We start from the raw sequence: 25,479 nt of genomic DNA, 5'->3' as shown, positions 1-25,479 counted from the left end.
CCTTAGGTACAGGGATGTTCTGAACTTCCAAATAAACCCTGCTTCTTGGACATCTGTATGCATTGATCGTGACACTTGGCGTTAAGTCTCAGGTGTGGTATCAGGGTGGATAAAGAGGCTAACCTGGAAAGATTCAAAAGACAGCTGTATCGCCCGTCGGCTATAGATGATGATGAGGATTGATGATGAACTCTGTTTCTTCTCTGGCATAGTAGATAACGACTGAAGGTGCCTGACTGACTGAACTGGACAACCCTTTACAATGTGCACAGCAACAATCAAATACCTCAGAAACACCTCAAACACCCCAAATTACTTCTCAACCTCAACCCTCTGACTTAGGATTTGTGCCTCTTATGACCTTCTGGTTCAAATAACTTTCTTGTAACTAATTCACAAGACCATCACAGACCCAACAAGGCTTAATATGAGCTATTGGAAAGATGTCAAAGAGGGTGGAATTTAGAGCAAAGGGTCTGGGACGGATACTGTGATCCGGGAGTTGATGGGGCATCCATGGACAAAGCTGCTTAGCTCCAACTCATTCACCATGAGGGAGGCTAAACTGAGCAGTAGCAGAGGTGGGCCCTGGTTCAATGTGTGTCTGAACCCATTGACGAGTTTTCAAAGCAAGCCATGTGCCAGAGCATACAGAATTTTCTGCGTGGTCGCACGGCAGAGCTCGGCTACCCCCCTGGGAAAAGCTGTACATGACGCACCGGCTACTCTGAGGCAGAACTAAATGGGTGCCCCCGGAGCCCATCAGCGACCTGACAAGGCACTGTGCAGAAATCAACAAATATAAACCGCGTCAGAGGGAAAAATATGCCTGTAATACCTACAGTACTACTGTAGACTTAGTCCCGTATAATGGAATGAGGACTGTCCAAACATTAAGGATGGTGTGATGGGACAGCAACCAACACAAGACTATGGAACACTACAACACACAACACAAAGACAAGTACAGCATGCCACATTAACTAGACAATAACCAGAAGTACAGTGCTGATTTCAACATATCTGACACCCAGCTCCAAAAGCGACTACTGCAACTACGGCAGCGCTGGTGAAACAAGGACACTTTGATCATGTCGCTCAGTCCATATTGTGCAAGACGTGGTCAGTAGAGGATAAGGCAGCACAGACAGACAGACAAAGAGACAGTCAGACAGACGGACAGAGGACAGATGGACAGACCTGCAGCTCCTCATACGTCTCTGTAACACATCGAGACTGTTGCTTTTAAACTGATGAAAACCATGAGAAGGAATAGCCTGAGCAAATGTCAGAACAGAGAGCAGGGAGGGAGGAGACAAACAGAAGGGAGGGAAAATAAGGAAAATGGTCAAAATGCTGAAGCTTTCAGAAAAACTGACACAGTATGATGCAGTACCATCGGCACCAGGCACAGTATCACGGCAAAGAGGTGGCAGGAATGCAAAACAACACTCCAGAGTGTAAAATCCTTAAGTCACTGCAGCAGCAGATATCTCACCTGTGAGGGATCTGTCCTGTCCGTTTTTCAGCCAGGTGAGCTTCGGGGTGGGTGGATCCCGTCGCTCGGCAGTACAACCTCAAGGTTGTCACCCTCATGGACTTTCACATTTTGGGACTGACTTGGACTTGGGGCTGGGTGGCCCCAGACCACTTGGGCTAGACTCTGACCAAAACATTGGACATTGATTTATTTTAAAGATGAGACAGCAACAAATGTCCAATCTCCATCTAGTGGCATAAAAGCATTTATTTTCAATCTGTTGGGAGTGACAGCAAAATTCTCACTGTACCGCAATAACTGACAAAGTTTTTAAAGAAATCCTGCATACTTAGGTACAAAGAGGGAAACGCGTGCTGTGTGCTTCCCGTGGCGTGTTTCAGGGGCCTTGCACGTGTACTCGCCCTCGTCAGCCTGGTCCCACTGCTGGGAAGATCAGTGCATTGCCTCGTATCACAGCTCGGGACTCATTTCTCTTCCCTGGACCTCCTGAAACAATCCACCAGTTACTGCCAAAACTCAGTCACTGGAATATAAAACAGCAGGAGGGTGGATTTAAACACTTTGTCCATAAAGGTTCAAAAATAATTTTTGCAAAGGGTTGATTTTTAGTACAAGTAAATATGTGCAAAAATATTGAAGGTCATTCTAAAGGCCCCTTCACACATAGTGTGAAGTTGGTCCAAAGACGGCGAAACATCGCGAAACAGTTTGAATTTGCGCACCACAAAACATCTCGCAGACAGGCAGGTGTGCACAATCCCGGTGCAAGAGTTTGTGCGCGTGACAGTGTCTTTCAGCAGAGCACAGTGCGTGGTGCACCACACTGCGCCGCTTATGTGGAATTAAATAAAAAAATAAAAACCAGCCGGTACCTGTGGGACCACATTGCGTCCCTTATGTGGAATAAATAGAAAAAGAAAAAAAAAACATATCACCCACAGGACGTGAACGCCGCGCCTTCCAAAAGCTCTGATTGCCAGTCAGAAATTTACCACTAAGCTACAGAGCTGTCCTTTGAAAGCTGCCAGAATCTGCCTCATATCAGGAAGGACATGGACGTATTACCAAAAAAAAAAAAAAAAAAATGAAATCACACACCATATAAAAACACCGCATTCATCAAGCGAGCAATACAAATATGGGCCATCTGTTCCTCTGTAGATGACCCATGGTTACTGGCATACGGTCATGAAATGACATGAATGAGAAGTAGTGTGCTCTGATGTCCACATCTACTGGTCTGGTGTATTCAGACACACGTACGTCACAGTGGTCAGTTGTTAGTCCATGTCCCGTCCCCAAACACAGTACGTGTTGTTCCAGCTGGAATGTCCAGAATGACAGATCGCCACAGCCGCTTCTGTCCATAGCCACACCTCCTGTCAGTTCAGCGCACACACCAAAGCCACACTCGTGGGGAACTTAGACAAATTTCACTGTGAGTACAACAGTGGTTGTCCTGCAGTCCCTGTTGTCCGTGCCCAAGATGCGACTGGTTACACATTTTCTAAGTGCCAAACAAGAGGTGTTAGATGTTCGTGCATGTCAGTTGGCATGGTTGCGATGGGTTCGGCACAGCGAACAATCTGTCTTTCAACCTCTGGTATGTGCAAATAGTTGTATCAACAGGTGTACGAGGCTTGGTGCAGGTACGAAATTACACGGTTTGTATACGATTCCTGCTTCATGCGCACTTAGGTGCAATTCGACCAAACTGTGCACTATGTGTGAAGGGGCCCTAAGAAAGTCTATGTGGCAAAGGGGCCTAAAGAAAGTCTAAGAACTATAGTTTAAGGAAGTCTTAACAGGCCATAGACAACATCAAACAGGTCTCCTAACTTATGTTAAATTAATTAGATCTCACATTTTATTGAAGCCAACCTTTCATTGTGCACAGGTACTACTTGTTTTAGTGCATGTTCAAACTCTACAAGGATATTTATATGATAAGAAATCTGAGCGCAAAGAAGGGTGCAGTACACTCAGAGGTTACATCCAATTACCATATTTTCCGGCGTTCAAGTCACAGGTTTTTTTTTACTAGTTTAGGAGGTAATTGTGACTTGCAATGATGCATTCATTACTAATAATAATATTTATAATATCTATTTCTATAGGGTTTCCCCAGAAATCAAAGCACTAAACAAAATAAACTCCAACAATAAAAGAATAAATGGCAGAAGCTAAAATTCAGGTGAAAGAACAGCAGATTCTTTCAGAAAATCTCATCTTGACAGTGATTGTTTTTTTTTATCAGTCTATGAACAATGACATTAAAACTGGTTGCTTTTTTCAAAAATGCTAAGCAACATTTTCTTTCTTTTTTAAATTAATGTAATTGTGGTTGGAATGGATTCAGTGTGTAACAAATCAGAAGACAGCACTTCACTTGTGTCTGTATGACATACAACAGGGTAGTTATGTGAAATAATTGTGCATGTTATGGTAAAAGCATCAAATTTTGCACACATTGTATGAAATATAATAAAAAAAAACAGATATCACACCATGTTTAATTTTTACCCTGAGGATATATCCAAGATGGCTGCTATGCCATTCAACACTATCTTCAAAATGCTCTTTATTACATCATACAGACACAAATGCGGTGTCATTTTCTATGGTTTCTTACACACAGAATCCATTCACACATTGATTTTTTTTTTTTTTTTTAAATGTGGGAAAAAAAAAGAAAAAGCTTGGCATTACGAAATAATTTATTATATCAAACAATGTCCGTGTAGAATTTGGAATTTGATGCTTTTAATCCAATACGCACAATCACTTTACATATTTGCTCCACTAATAAGCACAGCAGAAACATTACCGATCCACTCGATGGCAGGGGTCGGATTGCCGGTCACTGTGCAGTGAAACTCTGCCCGCTGACCCTGCTGGACGTTCAGGCTTGAAGGCGCGACGCTGGCCACAGGCTGGGCCCCCTCAGTGGCTACGGAATGAAACGCACCAGTCAGGACAAACTGTGCTTGGGCATTAGACTGTGATTAGAATAAAGTGACCAGACTATATGACTGATGGCCTCTGCCGACCCCCCCACTGCCGTCGGTAGTCTAGATGCTTGCAGCAACAAATCAAATGAGAGATGGCAGCCAGGACCTGGCATTGACGCTGTGCGTGCTGCTGTCTGCACCAGTTTGGACAAGCGCTCCGTGCTCAATCACATATGATCCCAGGAGTGACAGAAGAAAAGGGAGGGGTATAAATCTCTGGAAGCATCCTCGAACCCTCTGAAAGGCTATGAAGTTATGAGACTCTGAGCGTACTGATGATCAGACACTTCACTGTGTGGATTTTAATCATAATTTGGGAGACATCAGACAGCAATGACACCAAAACTCTAAAAATAGTCGATAAATTTGATTGTGACAGATGATGTCTGTCTGGCGTGGGATATACAATGTTCACGGGTCAGATTTGCACATCTTCAGTGAGTCATTTAAATCACAGTTCCATCTGTTTAATGAGACATCGAGCATCATTTGTAACAAGGCCTCTCGCAGTTGATCCCAGTCTGATTTCCACAATCAGCTGTGATTGGATGCATTAGGCACAGTATGATGTTTGAAGCCCAGATGACAGCTATTTCCGAGTGAGGGAGAAAAAGAAGACAGCAAAGAGGAAATGGAAAGAAGAAGGGACATCCCCTGTCTATGAATGTGGAGACGCTTTCATTAACACTTTCAGAAGGTATCAAACCAGTGACACTCTCATAACCACCATGTAAGAGTTTAAGCAAATGTAACAAAATATCTCTTGTCATGGGTTCAAATTTAATTAAACCTGCTTATACAAAATAACATATTCCTTGGTCATGTAAAGAGTGAATGTTTTTTCACCCATGTCTGATAAAAAAAATGTTAAAAATAACAAAGAGCAGAAATCTTTACATTATGAGGTGATTTGCAAAAAGGTGGAGCTCCACAATATTTTTCGCTCTGTAAATGCAGTCCTTCACTTGCTACAAAACAGGACACACGCCTTGATAAAATTCAAATACAACATGCTGAAACCTTTGCTTCTGACCTGAAATACTTACGAATACATTTTTGGTGGGCGAAGTCCATATAAAGGGGAGGAGCTAAGACATTTTAATAGTGTAGTCCCTTTTGATTTTTCTCAACATTGATAAAATTACTTCATATTGAAATGTAGTGATTATAAAGTGTCTTCTATGGTACATCATAAAATTATGAGCAATTTATTCCTGGTAAAATGTCAAGTTCAAGTTTATTCAGCACTTTGCAATAAAATAAAATGTGGGGGTGATTACATTCAATTCAGTTCAATTCAAGAAGGTTTGATGTTTATGATGCATTCCAAGGAAACTGGGAACTCTGAAGTTCCAACATATACAGATCCCAGTAAAGCTGCAATTAAAATTCATTTTGGCAAACCAAGTAGAAATGTAAGTTTAATTAATATTAGTATTCACAAGGGGTACAGTTGACCTTTGCGAGTGTTTTCTTACCTGTCCAGCACATATCCAGTAAAACAGTCATGTAAAATATGCTCCTATTTTACCCTGAGTTATTCCTCATTGGATATGAGGTCACTTGTGTCTTTTTTCAGCTTCTATTTTAGTTTTTGCACTTTCAGTCGCAACTGAAGGTCAACCAATATTCTTTGGCTCCAACAATGCCGATGCTGATCACGTTTGCCTTTCAAGGCTGCAGAATCACCACCACAGAAACTATCATGGCATCTTCCACATGGGTCGAAATCCTAAATGGTTTCCAGACAAGGTGAGTTTTGAAGATATTAGCAATATAAGATTGTCAATCCTTTATTTGGATGATAAGGAACAAAGTTATAGTGGTGCAGCTGAAAATTCATTTTATGACTTAAATGGTTAAAACAAAATCAAAAGGGACTAAACCTTTAAACAATCATGCAAAAGAGGGCATTTTGGTTTTGGAGAAGACATGTATTCTAATAAGAGCCCTTTTAATTCATTCTTTAGTCAAATTTGTAATCTTAAAATTAAATTTATAAGCTTTGTGATTTTTTTTTTTACCCATGTCTAATAGAGCAAATGAATACTTTAATACTTTAAATGTGCTGCTGGAAAAAATTGTTTTGTTATTTTGGGGAAATAAGCTGCTATACTTGTATATGCCGTAAAATAGTGGTTCTGATCATTTATAGTCAGTAGAAACTGGACTCAACATTCATGAGGAGTTGCCCATATGAATGAACATGCACATTTTCCTGCAGTGATGGACCCCATGAACCCAAAAAGCCAAAGTGGGGAGCTGGTAATGCTCATGTACAATTTCTTATCTTCCACTTTGATATAGTAAATCATCAAGCACAGGAACGCCGCTTAATGACTTTACAGCAGATACGGATCTTTGCATTTCAGACACGTGACCTCCAACGGTACATAAGTCTGCACGGACATGCCGAGCCGCCTTTGTGCACGCGTGCTATTTGGATGATTGTACACGGGCGCTACCAGTCCACCAGTACATCCATGCTGCAGAATATGAGTGCATGCATGACACAGAGAAGGAGAAGGCCCCTCAGAGAAGAAACCATCCGCATGCAGACTTACGCTTTCTATGTCCTTCAAACATTTCATACGCTGTATAAAACATCTGTATCTGTGAGGCCTCTGGAGATGGGGGAGGAAGGGTGGGAGGGAGGGAGGGAGGGAGAGGCAAACTGACAGGTCAAGTCTCAAGGATAACAGCACATTACCTCCCACTCGGCTGAGTGAGCACGCCTCCGCAGACACCTTTTATCCATCTCCACCTTCCTTCTGCTGTGGCTTTGTCCAAATAACTCCAAAAAGCACTGAGCACCATAAAAACACACTGAAGCATAACTAGCAGCATGCTCACATCAAACCTTTGTTTTTCAGTTTCACCTCAGAATGCTTCTTCTGACCCTGATTTATTGATTTTTTTCTTAATATCACTATAGTTGGTGCAGTTTAATTCAGTTAATAGATCCACCTTTCACACTTACCTGACTTTATCTCTGTATTTAAAATGGACTTGAAGGGCTACAAACATGGACCACAAGCTGTATTGGTTAGATATTATAAGTCCATGCAGACCTTATGTAAATAAAAAAATATACATGCAACAAAAATATCATGCAGAGCATCCAATACTACTCAGCTTTGACTTTTGGGGGTTCATATAATTATTGTGTAAAAAATATACAGCACGTGGTAGAGCACATACATGTGCTACAGATCATGAGGGGTTTATAGGCTTTTTGTTTATTTTTTTAAACCTAAACTGATACATAACTTGACCTACTTTAGCAAGAGAGAGACATGAATAGTACTGATTTGAAAAAGAGTAAATAATTTGAATAATAACTCTGAACTGTTTTTAAACATCGGTTCCTTTGATATCTGACCTAGAAAAAAGGATGATCAAAGCAGCAGTATGACCTTGAGCATTAAAAACATCATCACATTTCCAAGAATGCTTAAACACAAGCAATTTGAAAGCAGGCAGATTTTAAAATAATATGAATAAATAAATAAATATGATAAACATTATTCTCTGTGACCTGTCAAAGAAAGCAGATCTAAGGCAGCAGTATAACCTTGAGCCTAAACTCACTTCTTCATGTATAACAGGATGCTTAAACACAAGCAATTTGAAGAACAGGTTGCTGTTTATTTTAAACAGAAGTATAAACATTATACTCTGTGAAGCAGAGCAAAATCAGAAGTATGCTTATATCCAGTGCATCTGGAAAGTATTCACAGCGCTTCACTTTTTCCACATTTCTTATGTTATAGCCTTATTCCAAAATGGATGAAATTATTTTTTTCCCACAAAAGTCTACTCCCAACGTCCCATAATGACAACATAAAAAGTTTTTTTTTTAATTTTTGCAAATTTATTAAACATGAAAAACTAAGAAATCACATGTACATAAGTATTCACACCGTGACATCACCTGGTGGAGTGGGTGGTTGCAAAGAAAACTTGCACCCTCTCGGCCCTTTCTGGAATGAGTTGAATACCCCTGGACTAAAAAATTTGTTTCTCTGAGAGTCCTTCAGGTGCCTTTTGGCAAACTCCAGACAGGCTACCATGGCTTCCATCTGGCCACTCTACCATACAGGCCTGACTGGTGGATTGCTGCAGAGATGGTTGTCCTTCTGGAAGGTTCTCCTCTCTCCACAGAGGAATGATGGAGCTCTGACAGAGTGACCATCAGGTTCTTGGTCACCTCCCTAACTAAGGCGCTTCTCCCCCAATCGCTCAGTTGAGACGGGTGACCAGCTCTACTAAGAGTCCTGGTGGATCTGAGCTTCTTCCATTTTTGTATGGTGGAGGTCAATGTGGTCATTGGGACCTTCAAAGCAGCAGAAATGTTTCTGTACCCTTCCTCAGATTTGTGCCTCGAGACAATCCTGTCTCAGAGGTCTACAGACAATTCCTTTGACATCATGATTGGGACCCTACATGTAGACATCCATATCCAAATAAATCCAAATCATGTCCAATCACCTGAGTTCAATTCTGAGCTTCATGGCAGAGGCTGTGAATACTTAAATTCCTTACATTTTTGAAGATATCTGACAAATAAAGGTTATTCTGATTATAATTATGTACATGTGACATCTTAGTTTTTACTTTTAATAGATTGGCAAACATCTCAAAAACAAAACTTTTTTCACATTGTTATTATGGGGTATTGTGTGCAGAATTTTGAGGAAAAAATAAAAGTTTCATTCATTTTGGGATATGGCTGTAAAATAACAAAATGTGGAAAAAGTGAAGCACTGTGAATACTTTCTGGATGCAATGTAGACCGCTATGCAAATGTTTTGGGCACCCAAGTTAATTATAAAAAAATGTAGGGTTCAATATTTATTTTTTACTGTCACTGCTGGGTTTACACAAAATCAAATTTCATAAGTCCAAACAGCCATCTATATTATAATAGCCACGTGGCCTCTGTGTGCGTGCGTGCATGTGTATGACTTTGATCACGCAGAAACTAGGGAGAACTGACATTTGCCATTTGGCATGCTTATACATTTTGGGTCAAGTATGAATGCTGCAAAAAACGGAAAGTTGATAGGACAAATATTTTTGGAGAAATTAGCAATTTTGCTAACCAGTAAACAAAGGACATTGTGCTGCAATGCACCAAGGGAATTCCAAGTTTTGGGATTTAAAATGTTGTTATTGTAGTTCTTGTTAGTTTAACAGTGTTGCTAGTGTTATTGATTTATTGTGTTTTTGTAGTTCAGTTGGTTTAGTCAGTTTAGTTAAGTTATGTTGTCATTACCATGAGTAAAAAGAGTATTGCTTTTGATGTCTTCTGCCACTGTCTCTATTTGTGTATGTGTAAAAATTAAAAGCACATGCTTGCAGCAGAATGCAGAAAAAAACAAAAAGCTCTGCACCTGGGGGCAGCTGACATTTGCCATTTAGTATACTTATGTAAATTGGGTCAAGGACAAACAGCACCAAAATGTTACGCTGATAGGACTAATATTTTTTGAGAAACCACGGATATTAGCTCACGTTGCTATTTACATTCTGGACTAACATGCCATTCAGCAAGGGCCGGTAAATCATCTTTATATTAAAAGCGTGAGTGCGTGATTTTGTTTAGTATGTTCAATGTAAGTACATAATATAATTGTAAATACGGTAAAAATACGGTGATGACACAAGAAAGTGAAAACACTCATTTCCATTGTGGTACATTTAAAAATCAAATGACAAATGAAGTAATAATAAAATAATATAATAATAAATAATAATATACTGCCCTGCACAGACTGGCGTCCTGGTCAAGGGTGTATGCTGCCTCACGGCCCTATGACTGCTGGGATGAGGCTCCAGCCCCACTGTGACCCTTAACTGGAGTTAGTGGTGAAGACGAGTGATGTGAGTGAAGCTAATAATAATGATAACGGTAATAATAATAGTGTTTATGAGGGTAGATCGAAAAGTTCTGGCCTCACTAGAAGGCAGGGCAGCATCTCCAAATCTATGATGCAGTTGTAAACTTTTATGCCTTGTATGGTTTATGCACTAATATTCATGCATCTGTCTTTATTTATTTTTAGGTGAGGCTCTTTGAAAGTCTTCAGATCTAGTGAAGATCCAAAAATGGACACAAAAGAAGCTTGTGTGGTGATTAAATGTCTGCATAAAAAGGGCATGATACCCAAGGCAATTCATGATGACATGGATTGCCATTGCCATTGACATTGAGTCGGATGATGATGTCATTAAGGCTGGAGAGTCCTACCTGAAGGACCAAAATGAAGCCTTCTACCATGAAGGCATTGGAATGTTGGAGCACCGCTGGACAAAGTGCATTGAGGTGAAGGGGGACTATGTTGAAAAATAACCAGGAACTAGGAGCATCCTGACAACCTTTCTTGGTGAGGCCGAGAACTTTTCGATCTACCCTCGTATATGATAACAAGAACCTAAACCATTTAAAAATATATTTAAACAGTACGTAAATTAACATAAAAATGCATAATTAACAGGAAATACGAGAGTTCAGTTCCTCTTCTAAAAATTGTTGAGGTCTAAGGTCCTAAAAACATTCTGAACTCACACGCCATTCCAACTCATTAAACAAGCTTTGCTTAAGTTATTACCACCCTTGAAAAATGTCAGCTACCTATTTTATAAACACTACCCAATCTAGAGGCCATGGATCCCAACGGGCAACACACTAGTTAAAGACACCAAACAATTATCAAGTTGTAAACTTCAGCTTCACATAAAATAAAGTTATTAAGTTATTAAGACCTGGTAAAATACAACCAAATTTTCTCAAATTCCAGAAGACTTTTTTTTAAGACAACAAGGTGCCTAAAACGTGTGCACAGTACTACAACAGAAATCAATCATTGGAAGGAACAACAGTGACCCTATGGAATAAAAATGAGCAATAAATAGAAGACAATGCTTCAAAAATGTTTCTTATCCTGTTGACTGAAAATCAAGACATAAAGTGAAATGGAAATACACAAACACAGCCTTACTACGAGAAGTGCACAGATATACAAGAAGCAATGATATGCGGAAATAAGCAGAATAGCCACATGTCTGACATGCGGTTAGTAATAAGAAGCACTCTGATTTTAAAAAGCTGCCATACAGCTTGTGGTTACAACGATTCACTAATAACTAACTATTCATGTAGCCCATCCATAAAAGAAAACAAATAAATAAAATAATAATAATGATCACTTTGCTTTATTGTAAATATTTTAATTACATAAAACATTTTCACAGTTATGATAAATACAAAAAAAATGTGACATACATCATTTAGGTATTATTTATTTTTTTAAAAAGAAAAAAAAAATACAAAAAGCACCTTTAGATTTCATTGTAAAGCCATTAGGCTAGCCATGGGTTTGTCCAAAGAAGCATATACACACAAAGTAAACTACAAACTGTAGGGTAAATGAAACAGCTTTGGAATGTGATATACAACCCCTGGCAAAAAGTATGAAATCACCGGCTTCGGAGGATGTTCATTCAGTTGTTTAATTTTGTAGAAAAAAAGCAGATCACAGACATGACACAAAACTAAAGTCATTTCAAATGGCAACTTTCTGGCTTTAAGAAACACTATAAGAAATCAAGAAAAAAGATTGTGGCAGTCAGTAACGGTTACTTTTTTAGACCAAGCAGAGGAAAAAAATATGGAATCACTCAATTCTGAGGAAAAAATTATGGAATCACCCTGTAAATTTTCATCCCCAAAACTAACACCTGCATCATATCAGATCTGCTCGTTAGTCTGCATCTAAAAAGGAGTGATCACACCTTGGAGAGCTGTTGCACCAAGTGGACTGACATGAATCATGGCTCCAACGCGAGAGATGTCAATTGAAACAAAGGAGAGGATTATCAAACTCTTAAAAGAGAGTAAATCATCACGCAATGTTGCAAAAGATGTTGGTTGTTCACAGTCAGCTGTGTCTAAACTCTGGACCAAATACAAACAACATGGGAAGGTTGTTAAAGGCAAACATACTGGTAGATCAAGGAAGACATCAAAGCGTCAAGACAGAAAACTTAAAGCAATATGTCTCAAAAATCGAAAAATGTACAACAAAACAAATGAGGAACGAATGGGAGGAAACTGGAGTCAACGTCTGTGACCGAACTGTAAGAAACCGCCTAAAGGAAATGGGATTTACATACAGAAAAGCTAAACGAAAGGCATCATTAACACCTAAACAGAAAAAAACAAGGTTACAATGGGCTAAGGAAAAGCAATTGTGGACTGTGGATGACTGGATGAAAGTCATATTCAGTGATGAATCTCGAATCTGCATTGGGCAAGGTGATGATGCTGGAACTTTTGTTTGGTGCCTTTCCAATGAGATTTATAAAGATGACTGCCTGAAGAGAACATGTAAATTTCCACAGTCATTGATGATATGGGGCTGCATGTCAGGTAAAGGCACTGGGGAGATGGCTGTCATTACATCATCAATAAATGCACAAGTTTATGTGGATATTTTGGACAATTGAAAGGATGTTTGGGGATGATGAAATCATTTTTCAAGAAGATAATGCATCTTGCCATAGAGCAAAAACTGCAAAAACATTCCTTGCAAAAAGACACATAGGGTCAATGTCATGGCATAGGGTCAATGTCAACGAGCAGATCTGATTTGATGCAGGTGTTAATTTGGGGGATGAAAATTTACAGGGTGATTCCATAATTCTTTCCTCAGAATTGAGTGATTCCATATTTTTTTCCTCTGCTTGGTCTAAAAAAGTAACCGTTACTGACTGCCACAATCTTTTTTTCTTGATTTCTTATAGTGTTTCTTAAAGCCAGAAAGTTGCCATTTGAAATGACTTTAGTTTTGTGTCATGTCTGTGATCTGCTTTTTTTCTACAAAATTAAACAACTGAATGAACATCCTCTGAGGTCGGTGATTCCATAATTTTTGCCACGGGTTGTATATCTTCTTCTTAAAAACACAATAAAATAAGGCATAAATTCTCCAAATGGTCCAAATGTGAAACACAAATCATTGAATTCACATGTTCCCTGGATTGGGGGGTGCTGTTCTTCCAATGGCTATCATCATTATCATTATTATTATTATTATTATTATTATTATTATTGCAAGATAAAATACTATAATGTTGGATACTAACATTTTAATCATTTCCAGTATTAACTCGATGGAATGGAGTTCTAAAATGTGGTTTACATTTATAATTGCAGTGTTTGGGGTGGGGGTAGGCATATAGTGTGTGTTTGGTAGCAAAAATAACAAAAATACATCTAACATTTCTCATATTGATTTCGTCCAGACAATTCAGTATAACATATTTCAGTCAATGTAAAAATGTGCCAGCAACATGGTCAGGAAGCAATAAATGACCCATAATATACAAACATATGTGATTATTGACAAAAGCAGGATAACAATGAACATTTTATTGTTCTTCTGTATTTCAAGTGAGATTTTAAATATTTTATCAACTAAATCTAACAAGTAATAGTTGATAAAAACAGGATCTATTACTACCGGCGCCGCTTTGGGGTCCAAAGCTCGCGCAGGAAATTACAGCAGTACAGCATTATGTGTAAAAATTCAACCACAGTTTTAACAACTGCATGGCTGATAGCACCAATTATCGACATTCATCAGAAGAATGGAGAGTGTAACACATCAGACGGCAGTTTAAAAAAATACTAAGGAACACCAGAGGGTGGTGGGTTTGGATTTTGGTCTTCTCTGGAGCACTGGAGATGTTGAGAGTCACTAAGCAGCACCATCGTGGCATCCGCATTCCTCATCATCATTTTACTCTACAGCTCAGGGGGGGTGGGGCTCAAGACCCCAAAAAGGAAGCCACCATATTCCAGCAACCCTGCTAGTAAAAACCTGCAGCAGCAACAACCAGCAACTCTCGCAGTGATTGAAAAGGTCACCAAACCACCACTGATTAATTTACCCAAATGTAAAGACCAAGAACACAGCGTGCCGGGAGCAAGGATCACAAAAAAAAAAAAAGAAAAAAAAAATCACCGAAAGTCATGAAAAAGAGCGCTCCTTTGGTCAAACTCCAAGCGGGATAAGTTGTGATGCTGAGTGTCAATTAGTTAAAACTAAAATGTAATTTACAGATTTGAACTGAACCCACAAGCTGTATTTGTTATATGAAGTACATGAAAGTGCAAGAAGCAGAGACAAAGGAGACGAAAAGCAGGCAGTAAAAAGAGCTGGATTATGAAAACAGAAATACACGTGAAAGCAGATGGGGTAGAGTTACTACTGAGAGCGTATGATGAGGGCGCCAGAGGGGCATGCACCACTTCAAGCTGGAGCACAAGTCAAGTTTAGGTGAAAGTACAGCTGTTAGATCTGATGAGGTGGCAGGGGGTGATGAGTAAGGGATGGTAGTGCCGAGGATCACGAACCTGGCACGTAGAGGATGGCTGTGCCCTCGTCCATGGCGAACATGTTGGAACCCGTGCAGACGTAGATGCCTGCATCCTCTGCCTGAACGTTCTGAATTGTTAGGATGCCATTGAAGTCCATGGCTCGGTTGGGCAACTTTCCGTTGCCCTGCCGGGTCCACACTAGAGTGTAGGCTGGAGACTGGAGGGGTGAGAATGGACACACACACACATACACACGAGAATCATGTTTTTGGCCCAGTTTAAGACGTCTGGTGGAGAGGTTGGCCTGGGGCTAAGGAAAAGTTGATTAGATTTTGATGTGAATCAGGAGCAATTTTTAGTGGTTATATAATGTCTGTGATTGGTTTCCATTTTATTGGTATTTTGATGCAAACGGCACCCCAGCAGACCATTACAGTTAAACAGAGAGAAACAGAGACTTTAGTCTCTCTGCAGAGGTATGAAGTCTTTAACCAGATTACAATTTGATTCCCACACCCTTCTCATGCACTTAATCACTCCATTTATACATTCAAGTGGAGGGTCCACCACATGAAGTGTCATTCCACAAACATACAAACATACATACACGCGCATTCAAAAATGCGCTTGTATGTATGTTTGTACGTATGTATTTCCTGTTCCTTTCAACCTAATATGGGTAAATGTAAATGTGAAAGAAATGCTTATTTTGTAAAGCTCGAAATAAATAATCAATCAATCAATGTATATATATATATATATATATATATATATATATATATATATATATATATATCGTACACACATACATACCCATACACATACATACACTCAACAAAAATATAAATGCAACACTTTTGGTTTTGCTCCCATTTTGTATGAGATGAACTCAAAGATCTAAAACTTTTTCCACATACACAATATCACCATTTCTCTCAAATATTGTTCACAAACCAGTCTAAATCTGTGATAGTGAGCACTTCTCCTTTGCTGAGATAATCCATCCCACCTCACAGGTGTGCCATACCAAGATGCTGAGTAGACACCATGATTAGTGCACAGGTGTGCCTTAGACTGCCCACAATAAAAGGCCACTCTGAAAGGTGCAGTTTTATCACACAGCACAATGCCACAGATGTCGCAAGATTTGAGGGAGCGTGCAGTTGGCATGCTGACAGCAGGAATGTCAACCAGAGCTGTTGCTCGTGTATTGAATGTTCATGTCTCAACCATAAGCCGTCTCCAAAGTCGTTTCAGAGAATTTGGCAGTACATCCAACCAGCCTCACAACCGCAGACCACGTGTAACCACACCAGCCCAGGACCTCCACATCCAACATGTTCACCTCCAAGATCGTCTGAGACCAGCCACTCGGACAGCTGCTGAAACAATCGGTTTGCATAACCAAAGAATTTCTGCACAAACTGTCAGAAACCGTCTCAGGGAAGCTCATCTGCATGCTCGTCGTCCTCATCGGGGTCTCGACCTGACTCCAGTTCATCGTCGTAACTGACTTGAGTGGGCAAATGCTCACATTCGCTGGCATTTGGCACGTTGGAGAGGTGTTCTCTTCACGGGTGATGCGAAGGAGATGTGTTGCACTGCATGAGGCAAATGGTGGTCACACCAGATACTGACTGGTATCCCCCCCCAATAAAACAAAACTGCACCTTTCAGAGTGGCCTTTTATTGTGGGCAGTCTAAGGCACACCTGTGCACTAATCATGGTGTCTAATCACTATCTTGGTATGCCACACCTGTGAGGTGGGATGGATTATCTCAGCAAAGACGAAGTGCTCACTATCACAGATTTTGACTGGTTTGTGAACAATATTTGAGGGAAATGGTGATATTGTGTATGTGGAAAAAGTTTTAGATCTTTGAGTTCATCTCATAGAAAATGGGAGCATATATTGAGTATATATATATATATATATATATATATATATATTTATGTGTTAGTGGGTATGTATATAGGTATATATGTGAGTGTGTATATGTGTGTGTATAAATGTACCGTATTTTCCGGACTATAAGTCGCACTTTTTTACATGTTTTGGCCGGGGGTGCGACCTATACTCCGGTGCGACTTATAAATGAAAAATATACTGGTAGGATCTCATTTAATATACCGTAATAAAACAATTTTATGTGACAGAGTCGCTCTATGTTTTAAAATGGCCACCGGAAACGGAAATGCAATGCATCATGAGCACTGTAGTATGGCGGCCGTCCTATAGGTCACGCTGGTCGCGATAACCAATCAGAGAACAGAACTTTGGACGCATATTTGTCACTTCACCCAGACAATGATTGTGAAACAGCCGAACACGGTGCTTGCTGTTATTCCAGGAGGACTAACAAAACAGCTTCAACCCGCGACGGCGGAGGATAGCGTCTGCACTTGGAAGGAGCTGGCGTCGATGACTATGAACAGTGTTTGAAGCAGCCGAACATGGTGCTTATTCCGGGAGGGCTAACAAAACAGCTTCAACCCTTGGATATCAGTGTGAGCAGAGTGTTTAAGTTGATGCTGAGAGCTGCGTGGGAGCACTGGGTGAGCGACAGCGGAGGATAGCGTCTGCACTTGGAACGAGCTGGATCGACACCACGTGGAGGTCATGAGCTACGCAGGTAGGTGCTGCATGGTTCAGCTCGCAATGTGGTCCGCGAAATACAAACATATCCATAGGTAAAATGCAGCTCACGAGAGGGCACTCAAGGCTTGTGTGACTGTTCCTGCGACTTCTGACTACCATAGAAAAATTAAAATTTCAACGTTACTGATAACTTAACAAGACAACGGAGAAGGCCCGAAAAATGCCACCAAAAAGAAAATCATACTCTGCAGATTACAAGTTGCGACTGGTGAAATATGCATCCAAAAACGGTAGCCGTCACAATATTATCATCTGAACTTTTCGTGTTAACATACCTGTATGTCCATAGGACTTATAGTCCAGTGCAACTTATTTATGGTTTATTTTTCCTTATAATGGATAAAGTGGCTGGTGCGACTTATACTCCGGTGCAACTTATTTATGGTTTATTTTTCTTTATAATGGATAAAGTGGCTGGTGCGACTTATACTCCGGTGCGACTTATAGTCCGGAAAATACGGTATGTATATATATATATATATATATATATATATATATATATATATATATATATATATATATATATATATATATGTGTGTATGTTAATGTATATATGTACGTATATAGGTATATATGGCACGGCCCAAGCAGAGGGTCACCCCCTAGAGCCTGGTCTGCTTGAGGTTTCTTCCTAAGAGGGAGTTTTTCCTCACCACAGTTGCCTAGTGCTTGCTCTGGGGGTCGGCAAGGTTGGTCCTTATTTGAGTGGAGTGACTTGGGCCAAGTGTGTTGTGATTTGGCACTTTATATATATACATAATATAATTATACATGAACTGAAGTGTGATTGAATATTGAAGTGTATGTCTGTGTGTTGATATGTAGTGTGTTGTGAATTTGTGTTTATGTTTTTATGACTGTTATAGTTGTTGGACTTGTACTAGCAGGGGTGGGCGTTGATAAGCTTTGCTTCTGCCCACACCCTTTCGGACTCACAGGCTTTTATATAACATTCATGTTATTTGTATGTTTCTATTCTTTCGGATTTGTGTGTGTGTGCCGAATAAATCCATTCATTCATTCATTCATTCCAAATCAATTAGCCTCAATGGTGAACGGGTCCGAAAGCCCTCCTTCACTCAGTCTGCACCGATATAAGCCGACAAATGCCACTGACCATATCATCTCTTTGTGTACCCTGGCAGCCTGGAGTTGTGAACTAGTTCAAAAATAATGAAGCCAAAGTGTGACATAACCATCAAAATTTAAAAGTGGTCTTTTTTGTGAAATGTTATCATTTTAGGTATGGTTATATATCAGAGTTTCAGTATTTCTATTGGTCTTGGTTCAGTCATTGCTAGAAATTATCAGTGCATATATACTATAATGTGGTAGAGCATAACGCTTGCGACAACAGTTGGAGGTATCTTCTTTAGTCTGCAGAAGCCTGAAACAAAGAAATTCTGTCCATTAGTTCCTGGTATTATTGAACAAGTAATAATAATTATTCTATTGAAGCAGAGTAGGAGATATACCTAAGGTTTTGACACAAATAAATCAAGGACTTACGTTACGCTTGCGACAGTTTTACCTTGCTTTAGAAACATGAAGTTTTTTCTAGGAAATGACATTTCTACCTTTACAAAAAATGTATTACTGTGTGTTAGTATGAAGCACAAACAAACAAACTGACAAAATACAAGGTTATTTCTTTAACATTCAACTTTAAATGATAATGCTAAATATCAATGTCACACAAAATTGATGAAAAAAGTGGTATTTTGGGGGTAAATTTCATGCATATCTCTGGAACCGTGCGGAATATGTCCATGAAATTTTCAGTACCTGTCAAAGAGACTATAGGCAACTCACAGATAAATCTGGATGGTGCTAAATAAAATAATGGCTTGTTCATGACAAATGCAATGCAAATCAGCAGTTAGGCTTCATTATTTTTGAACTAGGCCTTATGTGCCCAGTATTCTGTCTCTAAAAAAAAAAAAAAACAAAAAACAACAAAACAAACACACAAATAAGCAAAAAGCCCCTAAAACTTTTACTAAGTTTTTTTTGTTTTTTTTGGAATAGTGAGGAGGACTTAGCTGCTCTGAATTCAAGGTCAAGGTTCATTTATTGTCATTCAAAGCATATAATACACAAAAGGAACAAAATTCTACACTCGAGGCTCGGCGAAGGCATGAAAATAAAAATAAAAATTTTAAAAAAGCAAATGATATGCAGAATATTTAAAAATAAAATACACAATAAGTGTAATCCAGCTAGGAAACAGCTGTTTGGAAAAATCTGTGGATTATTACTTTGACTGTAATGGAAAATTAGTATATTCATTTGATAAATCACTAAATAAGTAGCAATGCATTTGTTATTTATGAGTAGACGGTTTGGAGAGTGTATGTGTGTATGTATGTAAAGATTCAAGATTCATTTATTAATGACCACACAACAAGTTGGTGGAATTTGTTTCCAGTACCGCATGAAATGCTCACATCTCTGTGTCACCACACAACAAACAAACAATAAATAGACAAATACACATAGAAACATCAGTTAATGACTTGGCTTAGTGTCCGCAATGCTGCTGGGAAAAAGCCGTTTTTGAATCTGACTGATTTTGTTGGCAGGGACCAGAAGCGTCTTCCAGAAGGCAACAGTGTAAACAGGTGACATGCAGGGTGTGAGGGGTCAGAGGTGATTTTTACTGCCCGTTGTGTGATACGTCTATGGCACAGTGTGTTAATGGAGGGTAGGGTGGGGCCTGTGATTTTAGATGATTTGTCTATTATAGGATGTAGTTTTTTGCATGAATAGGAGTCCAAATTTTCATACCAGACAATTATGGATGAGGTACGTATGCTTTGAATGATGACAGTGTAAAGCTGAAGCAGGATGTTGTACCTGACTAAGTTTTTTAAGTTGTCTGAGAAAAAATAATCTTTTATTGGCTTTTTTGTAGATTTGGTCCGAAAGCAGTTTCCATTTGAGTGTGTTGCTGATGTGTGTACCTAGGAATTTGAATGACTCAGTGATGGAGATGGGCTGAGTAGAAATGGAGATGGAGATTTTGTGAAAGGGAAAGCATAGATAGATAGATAGATAGATAGACAGATAGATAGATAGATAGATAGATAGATAGATAGATAGATAGATAGATAGATAGATAGATAGATAGATAGATAGATAGATAGATAGATAGATAGATAGATAGATAGATAGATAGATAGATAGATAGATAGATAGATAGATAGATAGATAGATAGATAGATAGATAGATAGATAGATAGATAGATAGATAGATAGATAGATAGACTCACTGGCCACTTTATTAAGTACACCCACTCAATTCCTTAACACAAATAACTAATAAGCCAATCACATGGCAAGAACTCAATGCATTTAGGTATCTAGACGGGGTGAAGATGACTTACTGAAGTTCAAACTGAGCATCAGAATGGGGAATAAAGGGGATCTAAGTGACTTTGAATGTGGCATGATTGTTGGTGGCAGACGGGCTGGTCTGAGTATTTCAGGAAGTGCTGATCCACTGGGATTTTCACACACAACCATCTCTAGAGTTTATAGAGAATGGTCCAAAAAAGTGAAGCTATCCAGCGAGCGGCAGTTGTGTGAACAAAAATGCCTTGTTGATGTCAGAGGTCAGAGGTGAAAGGACAGACTGGTTGCATGGGTGACTGTGTGATGATATCATGTCAGTATGGACCAACATCTCTGAAGACTGGTTCAAACACTGTGTTAAATCTATGCCACGATGGCAAAAGGGGGTCCAACCTGGAACTCATGAGTTGTACCTAATAAAGTGGCTGGTACGTGCATGTTTTAATTTTTATTTGAAGAAATAAAATGACTTAAAGATGGTTGTGGTGATACCTTGCTCTTTGCCGTACAGATGAAGCTGACTGTTGATCCAACACTGACAGTTTGGGATTTGGGCTCCTCAACTGTCACCTCGATGGGTTTGACTGAAGCAGCTGGGAAAAGAGAGCACAGATTTAAAACCGTGACTGCTGAGCACCACAATTAGGAAAGCAAATTAATGCTTACACTATAGGAGAGGCTTTAAGAGAAAAAAAAACTACAACCGTAATAATTAAAGTATTGTGTTACTTTTCCTTCATTTTTATACGTCGCTTGTGTTGCCTGTTGAATTTGCGATGAAAATAATCAAGTCCAGCATTAAAAAAATCTGGTCCTAATTTCATTGTTTTCAGTAACCTGTGAGAAAAATCCATTTTAACTTCATCCATTCTTTTTGCCTGCTGCATTCCACTTGTCTTATCCTGCCACGTCAAACGTCTGACACTGGACCACAGCCACGCTTAGCTGCACTGAAGAATGAGGTCTTACAAAATCATGCCTAAGTAAACCCATGTGCGGTATCACGGATGGGATCCAAATGGGGGAAAAGTTATTTCTTCCAGCAGTGACAAAATACACACGTGTAACGATGATTTCAGCGCGGCTCGTGTTGGTACTGCGCTGATCACGGCAGGTGCACAAGTATATGCCGGCGTCACTCAGCTGAACGGTGGAGAAGTGCAGCTCTGCTCCTACACACAGACGCACACAAACACATGTGCAGCAAGTGTTGTATTAATGAATAAATGCTCCTTTACAGTTAATCCAAACAGATTATTCAACCTGTTCTGTCTGTAGTACCTTGTCTACGTCTGTCGGCACTGCTGGAAATGGGCCGACCGTCCTCTCTGGACCAGTAGAAGTAGTGCGGAGGTGAGCCTGTCACCTGACACCGCAGAGTGACAGAACCACCAAGGGGTGCCAGAATCCTCTCAGGGTAAACTTTGACCACCAGGAAGGCTGCGTCTGCGAAACGTAAAAGTTCAAATTCAACAGATTTCTCAAAAACATTTTTTTTCTTTTTGCTGCACGCCTGCTGGCAGTGATGCTGCACTATTTCTTGTGTTCATCAGTTTTTTGCTTGGTGTAGCGTTTTGTTGAAACATAATCTGGTTTTAATTTGCAGGCGCTCACACACACTTTGGGCCAAAGTTTAGCAAAGTGATGCAATCAAAGAAGATGAAGTCATCTATCAAAACGAGGCGCTCTCAGTGCCGGGTTTCACCGTTGTGCTGCAGGTACATTCTTAATAGGAATGACATCATCAATCCAACAGTAATGTGGTTTGAGGGGGTCACAGCACTGCATGAACTTACTGGATTTGATTTGAAAAAAGCACCACCTTATAATAAAATTCCACCCCCCCCCCCCCCCCCAAAAAAAAAGACCAGTGTTATGTAAGAACAAAACCTGAACTTGGAAGGAAATGAGTCACTTTGTGTAAGAGTTCATTTTCAGTTTTGAGAAAAATGCAGATGCTTTGAGATCAGTGCAGCAGGTTCTCAAACCACAATTCATGCACAAACAATGAAGATGACCTTCATTTTCGGAGTTGCCTTCACTAAGAAGCGCAGCCTTACCGTCATAGGGACGGCACTTCACTCTCTCCTGCGGGTTGCCGACATATCCCGGAGCACAGCTGTAAAAGAAGAACACAAATGGGCATTGCATTGGTTTTAACACATTAGAGTTCATATACAGTATCAGGCTTCTGCTTGATTATCTCCAGACTTTGAAAATTGTATATCATTTTAAAGGGGTCATAATATCCAACTTTCTTGCTTTCTGTTAGAGATCACCACGTGTATGAGAAGTAGGTTTAAAAGACTGCAGACAAAAATATGCAACACACACAGGGATCATGTGTAATGGGGTAAAGTCGGGTCTGGGAGCAGATCCCGGTGCCACACGTCACCGCATCCACCACACAATAGAACACGCTGGGGCCCTTCCCACTGAAGCACCAGTGTGCTGGATCATGCACAGAGACATAGCTAGCAAACAAACTTTCATGTTCCCTTGCATCCAATGTTAATAGCTTGCTTGCTAGCTATTATTAGCATTAGAGGCTTGCTGTCACTGTAAGCTTAGTGGGCCTTCATCACCCTGGAGATAACAGGCCAATTGCAAAATCTGGGGACGAGGTCCTGGTAGTAAGGCTACGGTGTGACATTAAGGATATTTAATTCAGACCTCATTTTACTGTGACAGGTAGATTAAACAAAATCTATTTTTGCATAATATGGCCGCCTTAATGTACTAGAACGTGGGGTGAAATAATTCAGTTACCATTTTAGGAGCTTCTCCGGCCTCTACTGGTGGTTGGCTCTCACTGCGGTATTGTATCACGTCCTGTTCCGGAGCACAGCGGTGTTTTGCTGTATCTGTTAGCTGTTTAATCTGCACAGTTAGATTGATCTAGTTAACTAGATAACGATGTGTTTCACAGTGTAATCTTCACGTGCCTTAACTAAAGCACTCCCTCTGCTGAATCACCTCTAAATTATTTACACATTATTCACTTTGTGTGTTTTTAGGAATCTGCTAGCTTAGCGCAGCTACTAGCTCTTAGCCGGTTTAGCATGGCGGCTTCTCCTGTCTCTCCTGCACTTTTCTGCTCTGGGTGTGAAATGTTTAGTTATTCCTTGGCCTCCTTTAGCAGTAATGGTACTTGTAATAAGTGTAGCTTATTCGTAGCTTTGGAGGCCAGGCTGGGCGAATTGGAGACTCAGCTCCGCACCTTGGAAAATCCTACAGCTAGCCAGGCCCCTGTAGTCAGTGCGGACCAAGGTAGCTTAGCCGCCGTTAGTTTCCCTCCGGCAGATCCCGAGCAGCCGGGAAAGCAGGCCGACTGGGTGACTGTGAGGAGGAAGCGTAGTCCTAAACAGAAGCCCCGTGTACACCGCCAACCCGTTCACATCTCTAACCGTTTTTCCCCACTCGGCGACACAACGGCAGAGGAACAAACTCTGGTTATTGGCAACTCTGTTTTGAGAAATGTGAAGTTAGCGACACCAGCAACCATAGTCAATTGTCTTCCAGGGGCCAGAGCAGGCGACATTGAAGGAAATTTGAAACTGCTGGCTAAGGCTAAGCGTAAATTTGGTAAGATTGTAATTCACGTCGGCAGTAATGACACCCGGTTATGCCAATCGGAGGTCACTAAAATTAACATTGAATCGGTGTGTAACTTTGCGAAAACAATGTCGGACTCTGTAGTTTTCTCTGGGCCCCTCCCCAATCGGACCAGGAGTGACATGTTTAGCCGCATGTTCTCCTTGAATTGCCTGCTGTCTGAGTGGTGTCCAAAAAATGAGGTCGGCTTCATAGATAATTGGCAAAGCTTCTGGGGAAAACCTGGTCTTAGGAGAGACGGCATCCCTCCCACTTTGGAGCAGCTCTCATTTCTAGAAATCTGGCCAATTTTCTTAAATCCTCCAAACCGTGACTATCCAGGGTTGGGACCAGGAAGCAGAGTTGTAGTCTTACACACCTCTCTGCAGCTTCTCTCCCCCTGCCATCCCCTCATTACCCCATCCCCGTAGAGACGGTGCCTGCTCCCAGACCACCAATAACCAGCAAAAATCTATTTAAGCATAAAAATTCAAGAAGAAAAAATAATATAACACCTTCAACTGCACCACAGACTAAAACAGTTAAATGTGGTCTATTAAACATTAGATCTCTCTCTTCTAAGTCCCTGTTAGTAAATGATATAATAATTGATCAACATATTGATTTATTCTGCCTTACAGAAACCTGGTTACAGCAGGATGAATATGTTAGTTTAAATGAGTCAACACCCCCGAGTCACACTAACTGCCAGAACGCTCGTAGCACGGGCCGAGGCGGAGGATTAGCAGCAATCTTCCACTCCAGCTTATTAATTAATCAAAAACCCAGACAGAGCTTTAATTCACTCTTAGTCTTCTCCATCCAAATTGGAAGTCCCAAAAACCAGTTTTATTTGTTGTTATCTATCATCCACCTGGTCGTTACTGTGAGTTTCTCTGTGAATTTTCGGACCTTTTGTCTGACTTAGTGCTTAGCTCAGATAAGATAATTATAGTGGGTGATTTTAACAT

The 25,479-nt window shown here is 40.1% G+C and overlaps 1 protein-coding gene across 1 annotated transcript in view; it reads right to left on the bottom strand.

Annotated features, from left to right (window-relative positions):
- hspg2 (heparan sulfate proteoglycan 2) overlaps positions 1 to 25,479 on the bottom strand; it is a 294,827-nt gene that overhangs the window by 45,394 nt on the left and 223,954 nt on the right. The window contains 12 exon segments of the mRNA XM_034173084.1: positions 1,197 to 1,277; positions 1,482 to 1,550; positions 1,552 to 1,663; positions 1,830 to 1,912; positions 1,914 to 1,987; positions 4,329 to 4,451; positions 7,077 to 7,136; positions 14,936 to 15,116; positions 21,407 to 21,507; positions 21,976 to 22,086; positions 22,196 to 22,360; positions 22,975 to 23,033. Of these exon segments, the coding sequence (XP_034028975.1) occupies positions 1,197 to 1,277; positions 1,482 to 1,550; positions 1,552 to 1,663; positions 1,830 to 1,912; positions 1,914 to 1,987; positions 4,329 to 4,451; positions 7,077 to 7,136; positions 14,936 to 15,116; positions 21,407 to 21,507; positions 21,976 to 22,086; positions 22,196 to 22,360; positions 22,975 to 23,033 (1,219 nt within the window).

Source organism: Thalassophryne amazonica, chromosome 6 (genome assembly GCF_902500255.1).
Source record: "Thalassophryne amazonica chromosome 6, fThaAma1.1, whole genome shotgun sequence".
Lineage (NCBI taxonomy): Eukaryota > Metazoa > Chordata > Actinopteri > Batrachoidiformes > Batrachoididae > Thalassophryne > Thalassophryne amazonica.
Note: the sequence above shows the minus strand (reverse complement) of the source record. Positions and strands in the feature narration are given on the sequence as shown.